The 17,563-nt window shown below is 37.8% G+C and overlaps 1 protein-coding gene across 1 annotated transcript; it reads right to left on the minus strand.

Moving 5' to 3' along the window:
- Positions 1-7,795: 7,795 nt before the first annotated feature.
- On the minus strand, positions 7,796-15,727 carry LOC137391681 (uncharacterized). The gene is made up of 7 exons (XM_068078205.1): positions 15,571-15,727; positions 15,376-15,435; positions 14,557-14,659; positions 11,621-11,799; positions 9,609-9,729; positions 8,526-8,673; positions 7,796-8,154 (listed from the first exon to the last, which is right to left on the minus strand). Exons 2-7 carry the CDS (start codon positions 15,418-15,420, stop codon positions 7,959-7,961), a joined length of 792 nt encoding a protein of 263 aa, XP_067934306.1. The 5' UTR covers positions 15,421-15,435; positions 15,571-15,727; the 3' UTR covers positions 7,796-7,958.
- Positions 15,728-17,563: the final 1,836 nt, after the last annotated feature.

Below are 17,563 nucleotides of genomic sequence, written 5' to 3' on the forward strand. Positions count from 1 at the left end.
ACATGATGAAGTGTCTAGCTATAGGCCGATATAAAACAGAATGTCTAGAACACATGACGGAGTGTCTAGCTATAGGCCGATATAGAACACAATGTCTAGAATGCATGATGGAGTGTCTAGCTACAGGCCGATGTAGAACACAATGTCTAGAATGCATGATGGAGTGTCTAGCTATAGGCCGATATAGAACACAATATCTAGAATACATGACGGAGTGTCTAGCTATAGGTCGATATAGAACACAATGTCTAGAATACATGATGAAGTGTCTAGCTATAAGCCGATATAGAACACAATGTCTAGAATACATGACGGAGTGTCTAGCTATAGGCCGATATAGAACACAATGTCTAGAATGCATGATGGAGTGTCTAGCTACAGGCCGATATAGAACACAATGTCTAGAATGCATGATGGAGTGTCTAGCTATAGGCCGATATAGAACACAATGTCTAGAATACATGACGGAGTGTCTAGCTAGAGGCCAATATAGAACACAATGTCTAGAATACATGATGGAGTGTCTAGCTATAGGCCGATGTAGAACGCAATGTCTAGAATACATGACGGAGTGTTTAGCTATAGGCCGATATAAAACACAATGTCTAGAATACATGACGGAGTGTCTAGCTATAGGTCGATATAGAACACAATGTCTAGAATACATGATGAAGTGTCTAGCTATAAGCCGATATAGAACACAATGTCTAGAATACATGACGGAGTGTCTAGCTATAGGCCGATATAGAACACAATGTCTAGAATGCATGACGGAGTGTCTAGCTACAGGCCGATATAGAACACAATGTCTAGAATGCATGATGGAGTGTTTAGCTATAGGCCGATATAGAACAAAATGTCTAGAATACATGACGGAGTGTCTAGCTATAGGCCAATATAGAACACAATATCTAGAATACATGACGAAGTGTCTAGCTATAGGCCGATATAAAACACAATGTCTAGAATGCATGATGGAGTGTCTAGCTACAGGCCGATATAGAACACAATGTCTAGAATGCATGATGGAGTGTCTAGCTATAGGCCGATATAGAACACAAAATCTAGAATACATGGCGGAGTGTCTAGCTATAGGTCGATATAGAACACAATGTCTAGAATACATGATGAAGTGTCTAGCTATAAGCCGATATAGAACACAATGTCTAAAATACATGACGGAGTGTCTAGCTATAGGCCGATATAGAACACAATGTCTAGAATGCATGATGGAGTGTCTAGCTACAGGCCGATATAGAATACAATGTCTAGAATGCATGATGGAGTGTCTAGCTATAGGCCGATATAGAACACAATGTCTAGAATACATGACGGAGTGTCTAGCTATAGGCCAATATAGAACACAATGTCTAGAATACATGATGGAGTGTCTAGCTATAGGCCGATGTAGAACGCAATGTCTAGAATACATGACGGAGTGTTTAGCTATAGGCCGATATAAAACACAATGTCTAGAATACATGACGGAGTGTCTAGTTATAGGTCGATATAGAACACAATGTCTAGAATACATGATGAAGTGTCGAGCTATAAGCCGATATAGAACACAATGTCTAGAATACATGACAGAGTGTCTAGCTATAGGCCGATATAGAACACAATGTCTAGAATGCATGACGGAGTGTCTAGCTACAGGCCGATATAAAACACGATGTCTAGAATGCATGATGGAGTGTCTAGCTATAGGCCGATATAGAACACAATGTCTAGAATACATGACGGAGTGTCTAGCTATAGGCCAATATAGAACACAATGTCTAGAATACATGATGGAGTGTCTAGCTATAGGCCGATATAGAACACAATGTCTAGAATACATGACGAAGTGTCTAGCTTTAGGCCATTACAGAACACGATGTCTAGAATACATGACGGAGTGTCTAGCTATAGGCCGATATAGAACACAATATCTAGAATACATGACGAAGTGTCTAGCTATAAGCCGATATAGAACACAATATCTAGAATACATGACAAAGTGTCTAGCTATAGGCCGATATAGAACGCAATGTCTAGAATACATGACGGAGTGTCTAGCTATAGGCCGATATAGAACATAATGTCTAGAATACATGACGGAATGTCTAGCTATAGGCCGATATAGAACACAATGTCTAGAATACATGATGGAGTGTCTAGCTATAGGCCGATGTAGAACGCAATGTCTAGAATACATGACGGAGTGTCTAGCTATAGGCCGATATAAAACACAATGTCTAGAATACATGACAAAGTGTCTAGCTATAGGCCGATATAGAACACAATGTCTAGAATACATGATGGAGTGTCTAGCTATAGGCCGATATGGAACACAATATCTAGAATACATGACGGAGTGTCTAGCTATAGGTCGATATAGAACACAATGTCTAGAATACATGATGAAGTGTCTAGCTATAAGCCGATATAGAACAAAATGTCTAGAATACATGACGGAGTGTCTAGCTGTAGGTCGATATAGAACACAATGTCTAGAATACATGACGGAGTGTCTAGCTATAGGCCGATATAGAACACATTATCTAGAATACATGACGGAGTGTCTAGATATAGGCCGATATAGAACACAATATCTAGAATACATGATGAAGTGTCTAGCTATAGGCCGATATAGAACACAATATCTGGAATACATGACGAAGTGTCTAGCTATAGGCCGATATAGAACACAATATCTAGAATACATGACGGAGTGTCTAGCTATAGGTCGATATAGAACACAATGTCTAGAATACATGATGAAGTGTCTAGCTATAAGCCGATATAGAACACAATGTCTAGAATACATGACGGAGTGTCTAGCTATAGGCCGATATAGAACACAATGTCTAGAATGCATGACGGAGTGTCTAGCTACAGGCCGATATAGAATACAATGTCTAGAATGCATGATGGAGCGTCTAGCTATAGGCCGATATAGAACACAATGTCTAGAATACATGACGGAGTGTCTAGCTATAGGCCAATATAGAACACAATGTCTAGAATACATGATGGAGTGTCTAGCTATAGGCCGATATAAAACACAATGTCTAGAATACATGACAAAGTGTCTAGCTATAGGCCGATATAGAACACAATGTCTAGAATACATGATGGAGTGTCTTGCTATAGGCCGATATAGAACACAATATCTAGAATACATGACGGAATGTCTAGCTATAGGTCGATATAGAACACCATGTCTAGAATACATGATGAAGTGTCTAGCTATAAGCCGATATAGAACACAATGTCTAGAATACATGACGGAGTGTCTAGCTATAGGCCAATATAGAACACAATGTCTAGAATGCATGACGGAGTGTCTAGCTACAGGCCGATATAGAATACAATGTCTAGAATGCATGATGGAGTGTCTAGCTATAGGCCGATATAGAACACAATGTCTAGAATACATGACGGAGTGTCTAGATATAGGCCGATATAGAACACAATATCTAGAATACATGAAGAAGTGTCTAGCTATAGGCCGATATAGAACACAATATCTAGAACACATGACGAAATGTCTAGCTATAGGCCGATATAGAACACAATATCTAGAATACATGATGAAGTGTCTAGCTATAGGCCGATATAGAACACAATATCTAGAATACATGACCAAATGTCTAGCTATAGGCCGATATAGAACACAATGTCTAGATTACATGACAAAGTGTCTAGCTATAGGTCGATATAGAACACAATGTCTAGAACACATGACGGAGTGTCTAGCTATAGGCCGATATAGAACACAATGTCTAGAACACATGACGGAGTGTCTAGCTAAAGGCCGATATAAAACACAATATCTAGAATACATGATGAAGTGTCTAGCTATAGGCCGATATAGAACACAATATCTAGAATACATGACAAAGTGTCTAGCTATAGGCCGATATAGAACACAATGTCTAGAACACATGACGGAGTGTCTAGCTATAGGCCGATATAGAACACAATGTCTAGAATACATGACGGAGTGTCTAGCCATAGACCGATATAGAACACAATGTCTAGAATACATGACGGAGTGTTTAGCTATAGGCCGATATAGAACACAATGTCTAGAATACATGATGAAGTGTCTAGCTATAGGCCGATATAAAACAGAATGTCTAGAACACATGACGGAGTGTCTAGATATAGGCCGATATAGAACACAATATCTAGAATACATGATGAAGTGTCTAGCTATAGGCCGATATAGAACACAATATCTGGAATACATGACGAAGTGTCTAGCTATAGGCCGATATAGAACACAATATCTAGAATACATGACGGAGTGTCTAGCTATAGGTCGATATAGAACACAATGTCTAGAATACATGATGAAGTGTCTAGCTATAAGCCGATATAGAACACAATGTCTAGAATACATGACGGAGTGTCTAGCTATAGGCCGATATAGAACACAATGTCTAGAATGCATGACGGAGTGTCTAGCTACAGGCCGATATAGAATACAATGTCTAGAATGCATGATGGAGCGTCTAGCTATAGGCCGATATAGAACACAATGTCTAGAATACATGACGGAGTGTCTAGCTATAGGCCAATATAGAACACAATGTCTAGAATACATGATGGAGTGTCTAGCTATAGGCCGATATAAAACACAATGTCTAGAATACATGACAAAGTGTCTAGCTATAGGCCGATATAGAACACAATGTCTAGAATACATGATGGAGTGTCTTGCTATAGGCCGATATAGAACACAATATCTAGAATACATGACGGAATGTCTAGCTATAGGTCGATATAGAACACAATGTCTAGAATACATGATGAAGTGTCTAGCTATAAGCCGATATAGAACACAATGTCTAGAATACATGACGGAGTGTCTAGCTATAGGCCAATATAGAACACAATGTCTAGAATGCATGACGGAGTGTCTAGCTACAGGCCGATATAGAATACAATGTCTAGAATGCATGATGGAGTGTCTAGCTATAGGCCGATATAGAACACAATGTCTAGAATACATGACGGAGTGTCTAGATATAGGCCGATATAGAACACAATATCTAGAATACATGAAGAAGTGTCTAGCTATAGGCCGATATAGAACACAATGTCTAGAATACATGACGAAGTGTCTAGCTTTAGGCCATTACAGAACACGATGTCTAGAATACATGACGGAGTGTCTAGCTATAGGCCGATATAGAACACAATATCTAGAATACATGACGAAGTGTCTAGCTATAAGCCGATATAGAACACAATATCTAGAATACATGACAAAGTGTCTAGCTATAGGCCGATATAGAACGCAATGTCTAGAATACATGACGGAGTGTCTAGCTATAGGCCGATATAGAACATAATGTCTAGAATACATGACGGAATGTCTAGCTATAGGCCGATATAGAACACAATGTCTAGAATACATGATGGAGTGTCTAGCTATAGGCCGATGTAGAACGCAATGTCTAGAATACATGACGGAGTGTCTAGCTATAGGCCGATATAAAACACAATGTCTAGAATACATGACAAAGTGTCTAGCTATAGGCCGATATAGAACACAATGTCTAGAATACATGATGGAGTGTCTAGCTATAGGCCGATATGGAACACAATATCTAGAATACATGACGGAGTGTCTAGCTATAGGTCGATATAGAACACAATGTCTAGAATACATGATGAAGTGTCTAGCTATAAGCCGATATAGAACAAAATGTCTAGAATACATGACGGAGTGTCTAGCTGTAGGTCGATATAGAACACAATGTCTAGAATACATGACGGAGTGTCTAGCTATAGGCCGATATAGAACACATTATCTAGAATACATGACGGAGTGTCTAGATATAGGCCGATATAGAACACAATATCTAGAATACATGATGAAGTGTCTAGCTATAGGCCGATATAGAACACAATATCTGGAATACATGACGAAGTGTCTAGCTATAGGCCGATATAGAACTCAATATCTAGAATACATGACGGAGTGTCTAGCTATAGGTCGATATAGAACACAATGTCTAGAATACATGATGAAGTGTCTAGCTATAAGCCGATATAGAACACAATGTCTAGAATACATGACGGAGTGTCTAGCTATAGGCCAATATAGAACACAATGTCTAGAATGCATGACGGAGTGTCTAGCTACAGGCCGATATAGAATACAATGTCTAGAATGCATGATGGAGTGTCTAGCTATAGGCCGATATAGAACACAATGTCTAGAATACATGACGGAGTGTCTAGATATAGGCCGATATAGAACACAATATCTAGAATACATGAAGAAGTGTCTAGCTATAGGCCGATATAGAACACAATATCTAGAACACATGACGAAATGTCTAGCTATAGGCCGATATAGAACACAATATCTAGAATACATGATGAAGTGTCTAGCTATAGGCCGATATAGAACACAATATCTAGAATACATGACCAAATGTCTAGCTATAGGCCGATATAGAACACAATGTCTAGATTACATGACAAAGTGTCTAGCTATAGGCCGATATAGAACACAATGTCTAGAACACATGACGGAGTGTCTAGCTATAGGCCGATATAGAACACAATGTCTAGAACACATGACGGAGTGTCTAGCTAAAGGCCGATATAAAACACAATATCTAGAATACATGATGAAGTGTCTAGCTATAGGCCGATATAGAACACAATATCTAGAATACATGACAAAGTGTCTAGCTATAGGCCGATATAGAACACAATGTCTAGAACACATGACGGAGTGTCTAGCTATAGGCCGATATAGAACACAATGTCTAGAATACATGACGGAGTGTCTAGCCATAGACCGATATAGAACACAATGTCTAGAATACATGACGGAGTGTTTAGCTATAGGCCGATATAGAACACAATGTCTAGAATACATGATGAAGTGTCTAGCTATAGGCCGATATAAAACAGAATGTCTAGAACACATGACGGAGTGTCTAGCTATAGGCCGATATAGAACACAATGTCTAGAATACATGACGGAGTGTCTAGCTATAGGCCGATATAGAACACAATGTCTAGAATACATGACGGAGTGTCTAGCTATAGGTCGATATAGAAGACAATGTCTAGAATACATGACGGAGTGTCTAGCTATAGGCCGAAATAGAACACAATGTCTAGAATACATGACGGAGTGTCTAGCTATAGGCTGATATAGAACACAATATCTAGAATACATGACGGAGTGTCTAGTTATAGGCCGATATAGAACGCAATGTCTAGAATACATGACGAAGTGTCTAGCTATAGGCCGATTTAGAACACAATGTCTAGAATGCATGATGGAGTGTCTAGCTACAGGCCGATATAGAACACAATGTCTAGAATGCATGATGGAGTGTCTAGCTATAGGCCGATATAGAACACAATATCTAGAATACATGACGGAGTGTCTAGCTATAGGTCGATATAGAACACAATGTCTAGAATACATGATGAAGTGTCTAGCTATAAGCCGATATAGAACACAATGTCTAGATTACATGACGAAGTGTCTAGCTATAGGTCGATATAGAACACAATGTCTAGAATACACGACGAAGTGTCTAGCTATTGGCCGATATAGAACACAATGTCTAGAATACATGACGAAGTGTCTAGCTATAGGCCGATATAGAACACAATATCTAGAATACATGACGAAGTGCCTAGCTATAGGCCGATATAGAACACAATGTCTAGAATACATGACGGAGTGTTTAGCTATAGGCCGATATAGAACACAAATCGAAACAAAAATAAAAGTTCTCTTACTATACTAGATGAAATTTTATTTTCCAAAAAACAGTTGATTTGGATCATGAATCAGATGAAGAAAAGCAAGCTCATTTTGAGATGTTCTCTGTAAGCATTGTACAAGAATACATTAAGATATTAAGACAATATATCATTATTATACAAGGATTATAAAACATCATCACTATTGGCAAACAAGCAGATGTTCACCAACACTTGTGATATTCTGAATCAAACTCTGGATGTATGCTGTACGTATACAAGTGCCGAGGAACGGTTGATTGAAAATAAGTCTGTGTTGAATTTTTGGAGAAGAATTTGCCATCGAGTTGTCTCTGGATTTTATCATAGTCAATCTCGACTTCCATAGGCTCATGGTATTTATGCCGTGTCATTGGTGTCCTATAAAATAGCAAAACTCACCGCGACGTTTCTCAGATAAATAACAATCTAGTTCTATTACATAACAACAAAGGGGTGGCTGGGACGAAATCTCTCAACTCAGCATTAAGTAATACTGGTGGTAGGCTATCAGCACCTTGAAAGTTTTTAACACTACAGATATTTTTTATGCGTTCTGCCATAAAACATTTTTCTTTATGCATGCAATGCTCGCAACAACCACTTAAATGAAAATCTGACTCATCCAACAACAGAATGTTGCAAAAACTTAAACACTTCAATAGTAATAATGATGGTAAGACGGTAGTCGCCATTGAGTGTTGAAATATTTTTGCATCATTAATGTGAAAAAGATCATAAAAACCGCTTACTTTTGTAGTTCTCTCCACCAATCAGCAGAGAGCGTACGAATAGGTATCTTCGGTAGACTGGTCATTCCCACTTTTTGAACATAATCTTGACTGTAGGAGGTAACATGCTTTAAGCACTTTTCCTGTCTTGAGCTAGCGCGATTTCTCACTGCGGTACAAAATGCATGATGACAACATGATTGATAGAGATATTGGTATTGTTCAATTTCTGATAACCATGTTGAATACAAGATTGAACCATGTAATTTATACCATTTGTGGTAGCTTCTTAAAAGTGGCCCTCTATTCAATGCATGTTCAACTAAAACTCTAGAAAAATTGTACGCTAAACTATTGCACACTGAAATTGTTGGTGTTGACTGGATTATGAGTCATTAGGGAAAAAACTCGGTTATATCTATATAGAGTCGCCTACAAGGTAAATAACCAGTTGCGATAACGCTTACGCTATGGGATTTTACGTAATAGCACCCGTTTAGGAAAGCATAAAACATATAAATTGCTTAATTTGTTTCAAGATCTTCTCAAACTCACAAATAAAAAACTAAAATTGGCTTCTTATTTTATTGTAAACTAATGTGAAAACTAAAAATAAAATTCTTTTTTAACATTTTAAACTGTTGTATTTAAACATTTTCTAATATTTTAGCTTTTTATCTCACTTTTTTATTAACAACCATTTTTTACTACTATTTACGAACCAGCACCATAATCAGTAGACGGCTTTTAAAGCATCAGTTCAATGAGACTAGCTATTGACGGTTTCAAACCTTTCTAAAATGTCTCACGCAATTGTCTTCAAAATATATGTCTCTCCCACAGGCGGCAAGAGAGAAAAACAATACTTCTAAGGCTAATTGTGGGACTCTCGTTATTCAAATAGAATTTGAGAGTTTGCAATGACTCGACACTTAACATTATATAATACGATACAAAAACTTTACAAAAATTCTTCACGTCAAGTAGAATTTACATAAAGGGAGGTTTTCGTTATGCGAGATGCTGTTGTCAACTGGGTTAACATTAGTACGTGTTGATTATAAAAACTAGAGAAGATAAAATGATGGAAGAAAAAGAACGTACTTGTAAAGGTATGTGTAGGCTGGTGCACAGAACTGGTTGGTAGAAGAACTTTCTGAGGTGGCGCACTCTGAACATTGTTTAACCGGCTCGCTGCTTGAAGGCTCCTTGTTGGTGGCTGATCCTAAAATATGACATCATAGATTTTATGAGTTTAAAATCTTTTATGAATACATAATTTGGTTGTCAGATGATGAATGGTTAAACAGAATGTGCGTTTACTTTGCAATGACTTAATCGGAGTTGCTTTCACACCGACAAAATCGGTTTGGTATAAAATAAAAAATGGTTATAAAAGCGTGGCTTTGTCCCACTCGACGACATTAGATCAGTGAAATGCTGCAAGCTATGTTTTTACAATTCTGACGGCCATCATTGACGAAGTACAATATAGATTGAACCAATTGTATCTCACAATGGCACCAGAAATACAATGGCAGTACATTCTGTTCTCTCGAAGGATCAATTAAAAATAGCTTTAAAATGTTCACACCAGAACGATTTAAAATTAATACTAATTAGTACTTGCTATAATTATTAATTATTACAATAACTATATAACATGTACGTGGCATATAGCAACTGAGTGGCCCTATTTGTGTTTATGCTGATAATCGGTCAAAATGGAATGGATGTTGCATTTCATTGGCTAAAAATGGTGACCCATTTTGCATAGTCAGTGTTTGAGTTGGTTTAGTATAAAGTTTTCGCAAAAATATATTTTGAATCGTAAACAGACTAGATGCCTTTTCAACTCCAACTCACTCGGCGGCGGAACACAACTCCAACAATCATCCTGGTCTACACGAACCTAACTTCCTCCTCTAGCAGTGTAAAAGGAGGCTAAAAAAGCTACTGAGTGTATGACTATCACAATGGATGCAATGGAATGCTGTATTTCTAGTGGTGTCAACATGCTCCATCTACTTCACAGCATTTAATGAGCCATTCAAAATAGGCTGACCTCAGCTTGCAGCTGGAGGAACTTTGTTCCAAAACCATTGAAGTGTGCTAAAGTATGCTTTCTCCTTTCAGAGCTTCTAATGGTAGAACATGAAGCGGGTCTGAATAAATGGCACACATTAAAGCCTGGTTCCCATATCGAATGCGAGACCCCGGCGGTAATCTCGCGCAGCAAAACACTTGCGGCGCTAGGCTTGGCAGCTAATGTTCACATAAAGCTGCTTCGTCGGTGATCACATAAAAATGGCCGCTCGCCATGCCGTCGCGAAAGTGCTGACCTTCACCTGTACAGTGCATTTTGGGGAGGTTTTTGCCAGTGGCTCTTCGCAAAAATTGAACAGCGCTGAACTCTTGCGTTGACCGCCGGCTACTACTAGCGGTACTCGGCGCATAGGTCTGTCAGCATCGGAGCTGTCGGCATCGGGCACTGACATCGGAGCTGTCGCCGGTGCTTGCAGCGTATATAGGAACCAGGCTTGAGCTAGAGACCTCAAATGAATATCTGCATGTTTTCTCAGTTTACACAACATACAAAGCACCTATTTACAATAATATATGCACATGTAGTTTGATAATTCCTCAAGGCATCAACAGATGTTTTTGAAATCTTTTAATATTTTTTTAAACACCCGTTATAACCATCCAAAAGATGATGTATCATCACGAATGCATGTTCCAGAATATCAAATCCTTTTTTCAACTCCTCTTATTTCCTCTAGTGGAAACGAGTTCCTAAATGGTTTGATGCTATTTATGTTGTAAACTATTTATCCAGTTCCAACCAAATTTTTTTAAATACCAAAATAATATTACTGGTTTTCCTTGGATCAATTTCTGTGGCTACTTTTCTCAGCATGTCTTGTCACCGGAAGTTAAATGAACCTTCTTAGAGATTCACTGATGTACAAAGGACAGTATAATGGAAAACCAATGAGCAATCAGCCCAATAGAGTTGAGAGGGCAACTCCCACATCACGGGCATCAGATGTATTAATTATTACTATATATCATTCTGCCTTGTAACAGTGAAATGAAAATATGCTGAGCTGTACCTTAGGTGAGGGATTGAATGCAGTTTCAAACTGTGATAGATTAAATCTCTGCTGAGTTCTAGGACTGACAGGCCCGGCATCTTTACTACGTAGCATTCGCTTATACTCTCTCAACATTGACTCCGGCTGCTGAGTAGAACTTTTTTGACTCTTCCACATATGTCTTATGGCAGAGGTCTCTGTGAAGTAGTGAGATACAACTGATCACAAATCAAATAATTATTAACGTCTAAAAATATGATAGAAATGAGCCAATTTAAAGATTGACAGTCAGTTATGCAATAGTGAGACCCTGAATGAAGAAGGCTGGCACCAAGAGCAAGTACCCCTGGCTTCAATGGCGGCATATCTGATAATCTATAGGTGAAGCGGTTAGTGCTGGGATGATAAGGCATCGCTCGGAAGTAAATAAAATTTATGTGTTCTATAATCTTGGCATTTCATTATCTTTTAATAAAGTTGGTGCAAAGCTGGCCTAGGAAATGCTACATGTGCCAGCGAAGATAGCGGTAATCCTCGATGAGTCACAGTGGACGTATGAATAACCTCACCATTATTGACACCATTTATTGCATACTACCATTTTAATTCTAAACTCATTACAGAACTCAAACTCCGGTAGGTAAAAATAGGATATATTCATCTTATAATTTAACATTTAAAATGAAAAAATGACAGGTCTTCCGACATCGGATCTTTAAAAAAACAGATTCTGTTGCAAATGGTGCAACATAATCTGGAAGGGTGTGATTAGTTTGATTGGGTAGATCATGATGACGCTGTCATAGATGTAAGTTAACTGCTGTTGCTATGATACTGCTTTTCTTTCATAACAATGGCACATATTAATGGGAATGCATAATATAGAAACCTTGCATCACAAACAGATGGTCAGTGATGACAATTACAAATGATGCTGTCATACCATTGTTACAACGCTGAAAGCATTGATATTATTATAACTGGAATTTGTCCATTGATTTCAAGAGATTACCAGCTGCAAGATAATTGGATACTCACACGAGCGCAGTTTGTCTATTGGTAGATATACGTTGCGAAAAGTTTTTACTCAAGTAAATGCTGAGGTCATCTGTTTTTGTACTCATATGATGTAACTGGATATGCGTGAGTTTTCTTGGCCTAACAAACCTCAGTTCATGAGCAGTTGTGAGCATGGGAATTGTCACTGTTCTTACATATCAAGTAATGATGTGATATTTCCTTGTTAGACCACATGTCTGAGATTACATCTTTGTTAAGACCATTTTTGTTAAGACCATTTTTGTTAAGGCCATTTTTGTTAAGGACATTTTTATTAAGGCCATTTTTAATGGAACAAAACACTTGAATAACAATTAGCCTTTGGACTTGTGTGTAACTAATAATTGGTGCCAGCTTGTTTTGTACTATCAACTTTTTCGATTATAACTGAATATTCTCTCACTGCCAGATATGTTAACTTATCTTACTAACACTGTCGGATTAAAATTACTGAATGGTTCAACTCCTTCATATATCATTGATATGTTTTAATACAAATTTAAGTACCAAAAGATGTACTCAACAATTGTATCGCTAGGCCATTTAATCTTTTGTTAAAAAAGATAAGATGTGGACTTAAGCTTAGCAGTATCAAGTCTGTCTGGCATAAATATTTGTTCTTGCAATTATGACACCACTTGGCAATACCTTTCTTTTTATATGTATTTTTTGGCACCAAAATGTTTTCTATAAAAATCATTGTAGACTGCTAGATAAATACGTATATATGTTGACTAAAATTTTCTCGCAGCAGTTATGTTGTTTTGTGCTTGCCACTTGTCAGGCTGTGATGAGACTGACAAGAGGCAGAGGCGAAACAACGTTTTGGATACAGCGAAAATTTTTTAATCAAAAATCATCTAATATATATATACGAGTTATATATATATATACGAGTTATATATATATATATATACGAGTTACATATATATATATATACGAGTTACATATATATATATATATATATATATATATATATATATATATATATATATATATATATGACTCGTACGAATACTATGACTGAATATTAGTATTTCCACATTGCAGAATACTGGGCCAGCTCTAGACTCGACAGGTGCTATAACACTCTGATTTTATCAGTAGTAAGCTATCAGCTTATGTCTATTTTTATGTTTATATAACTTGAACTGGTTGAGCCACACCCAGTGGGTTTAAAATTAATGTATCCCTCAGTTTATCTGAGTTTACAGCATAAATAGCATCAAACCATTTAAGCACTCATTTCCACTAGAGGAAATAAGAGGAGTTGAAAAAAGGACTCGATTTTCTGGAACATGCATTAGTGATGATACATCACCATCAAGAGGATTATAACAAGCGTGTCAATTTGGACAGAGTAAGTACTCGTCAATATTAACTGATTGATGGCGCATTCCAGTCTGGCACGGGCAAACTTATTCTGAATAGCTGATCAAAGGGTGATCCTTGTGAAAACCAATTATTTTGCAAATTCATTTCAAAATAGACGGCACTTCGGCAACAAAGAAGCATTTCTCATTAAACAGCTTGTTATTCCTCTCAAGGTTCGAACGAAACAAAGCACCAGCACGCTCACTGGACACGCTCACTGGACAAGTGTGGGAACTGAGTTACCATCTGGCTGATTAAAAATGACAGCCATTTGGAGAGTACCAGACTGTTATATTCAAAACCTCGATGAGCATGAATTATAAGCAATGCCCTGACATTATTTTGGCCACAGTCATCTAAAATATTAGCATCATGTTATCAAGCAGTATAAAATCGTCTCAACGCATGTGCTGACACAGGTAGCTTTAGTGACGACCTCTATATCCTGCCTATGGAGCAACCTTCCACTCACTAAGGTTATTAATTTGAAAATACATTTCACTAAGAGGTTATTTTCCTACCGCGGCGTCTTTGGCCAGATTTTGCTATCTTTCTCAGAGAATCCGCGTCAGTGGGTGGAATGGAGAGGGTGTCCGCCAGCATTGTCCTTGAAGGAGCCCACACCTGTAACATATGAGTCCACACATATAACATATGAGTTCACACATATAACATATGAGTTGTTTTGGCCACGGCTAACTAGCCACATAAAAATATTTAACTCCTTGAACTTATGCATGTTGTCTAGCCAACACAATATCACCATAAGTTGGGGTTGTCCTCTCATCAACTATTCGTTGTCTAGATCATTGGCATCACCGACGCAATGCAGATACATGTATGTAGGGAAACATTGCGGTAATCAAACTTATAATATTCTGCTGTGCATCCACAACAGTCAGTGGAGCACTTGTCGGTGCACCACTTCAGCAATGATGATCGGTTGTCATGGGTTGCTCTATCTATGCTTCCTATACCTATTTCCTATAGATTTCTATAACTTCATGACAGTTGCTGCGGGACTAGTATTCTATCATTTCAGCAGCCGCATTGTATAAATAAAATGCTATGCTGCAGACTATTCGCCGATGTAAACGAAGATCGGTTTTTAATAGTGTAATCATCGAAGTAGTTTGGGATTAACGTCGACATACTGTGACAGTGTGAAACAACCTAAGCATCAGCAAAGCATTCTACTTAGTCCGAACTGTATGATGCAAGCCTACGATGAATAGTATGGAGATTAATATTTATACATTCAATTGTTTTAATTAAGTTGTATTCCAAAATAATGTTGCCGTGTGTCAATCTAATCACGTCTAAAGTGCTGGAAGACTTACCTCTGCATGGGGAATATTAGCGCTAGACATGACCGATGTTGTCATCTTTTCACTGTAGCTCTACAAAATAACATTTACACCAAAAGCTGCACATACATAGTGAGACAAAACATATATTGAAGGACATATGTAGCACATATGAGAGTACTATGGCACATATTTTACATCCAAATAACATTTTAAGTATTAACTCACCTGCGTGTTTCGTTTAGAGCTGTGAAACTATTTTATTCCCTTAGAGAGGCATTCTAATGAGTAGCTATTGGTTACAAAGAAACTATACAAGCTCTAGTGAAAGGATATCGCTATTGAATATATACACACTGGCCTAAGATTGCCACTGAAAACAATTTGCAACTGAATCGAATAAAGAAAAAGCACACTGGTTATAGAGAATAAGGTCTATTGTGCTGTTTCAATCGGCTCCATACTGTTCATTTGCTATTATACAAAATATTGTTTAGAAAACCAATCAAAATCCAATATTATTTAAGCATATGAAGAGATCAATAGCTTCAGTGCGAACACCTTTCTGAAATGGAACCTATGGCTAGGGCATTCAGAGCTACACTAACATAACAAATCAAAGGTGGCATATGACACTCTAAAGAACATTGGTGTCAGAAAAGGCAGAGACCAATGAATCAATTGAAAAGCTCAAAGTAATGTGATGATATTACTCGAAGAAATCTAACCACAGCATTGGTTGATAAAACCTTTCAATGGAAAGATAAGTCGAAGCGATGAAACGAGGTGACACAAGGTTGCGCTTTACTAACAAATATAAAGAAATACAAAAAAAATAAAAAGCTGAATCAGAACACGAGCGAACGATTGATCACAAACATTGATATGCGAATATTTAAGAGGGGTACAAGTAGTTAGGACAGGCCAACTTCCCCACCCACATTGAATAAGTATATCTACAGTTTAGACAATAGATGGAAACAATTTTGTCACCATATGAACCGGCGTGAGTTCCACCGCAAGTCGAGCGTATCAGACCATAATAGAACATGAAAGTTTAACTCAAGCATTTGGTAGCGTAATTATAGCAATCGGCAAAAACATCAAACACTTTGAAATACATTAACTCAGACATGAGCGAGCGAGCAACCCTTATCTTCAGATAATCATTTTGAGCCAATATAAAAAGCTATATTCAAAAGGTATGATGATAATCTATATCAGTATTGATATTTTTAGAGATGGTCTGTCCTCGAAAAACTATGGCTGTGATTGAGCAGAAGTAAAATCTTTAATATTTTTGCTGTTTTGCGAATTTTTCCTCGATATCTCTTGTGATACATCATAGATGTCCCCTCTAATAACAGAGCTTGTTCCTGATAGGCCAGTCAGCTCTGTGACTGGAGACGCGCCTTCATTGGAGGTGCCTTCACTGATGAGACACGATAAGAGCTCAGTGGACAACTTCCTCTCCTTCCAGATTGGCATCTCAGGCTCGGTGTTTTCCTTTTGTGCTGCCTTCCTCTTCACGCTGATACCGTCAGTGATAATGAGAAAAATGATGAGAAACAAAGCAGTAAAAGACCAAATAACGATGCCAAGTGTTTGCGAATGTTTCCATTCATAAACACCGGGACGTGTTTGATTGAACTGGATAGGTTCAACAGGAGCGGTGGTACTGGAAGACTCAGTAGCAGCTGCCACATTGTCTGTGACTAAAGCAGAACTCGCAGTTGTCTGGACTGAGCTGAATGAGCGAGAAACAGCACCAATGGTTGTCGTTTCATCAGCCTCTGTCAAATAAGCATAGTATTAGCAAGAAACTGCATGCATATCACTTTTAGCTAACAAAAATAATTTTGTTTCAAGAAAAAGCTTTTAAAACAAATTCTAAAGGACAGTATAAAACACCAACAAAAATGAAACAAATAGCGCAGTGAGGAAATTAAATTTTATTATTTGAAGGATAAATTCAGTTGACATATTATACTATACTAATACGCTCGGCAGTACAGTGCACAGTAAAAAATCGTCATGAGTAATCAACATGTTGAGAATTCAGTATCTATGGCTATGGATCCCGAGTGGTGTAATGGTAGTATGTGTGATCTTCAACAGGGGTGCCCAAGGTTTAATACCTGTGAGGGGTAATCTTGTTTTTTGAATGCTTTTCTCTAATTCAATAAAGCTTAATATTTGTCAGGGGTGCGTATAAATCATC

This window comes from Watersipora subatra, chromosome 3 (assembly GCF_963576615.1).
Source record: "Watersipora subatra chromosome 3, tzWatSuba1.1, whole genome shotgun sequence".
NCBI classification, from domain to species: Eukaryota; Metazoa; Bryozoa; class Gymnolaemata; order Cheilostomatida; family Watersiporidae; genus Watersipora; species Watersipora subatra.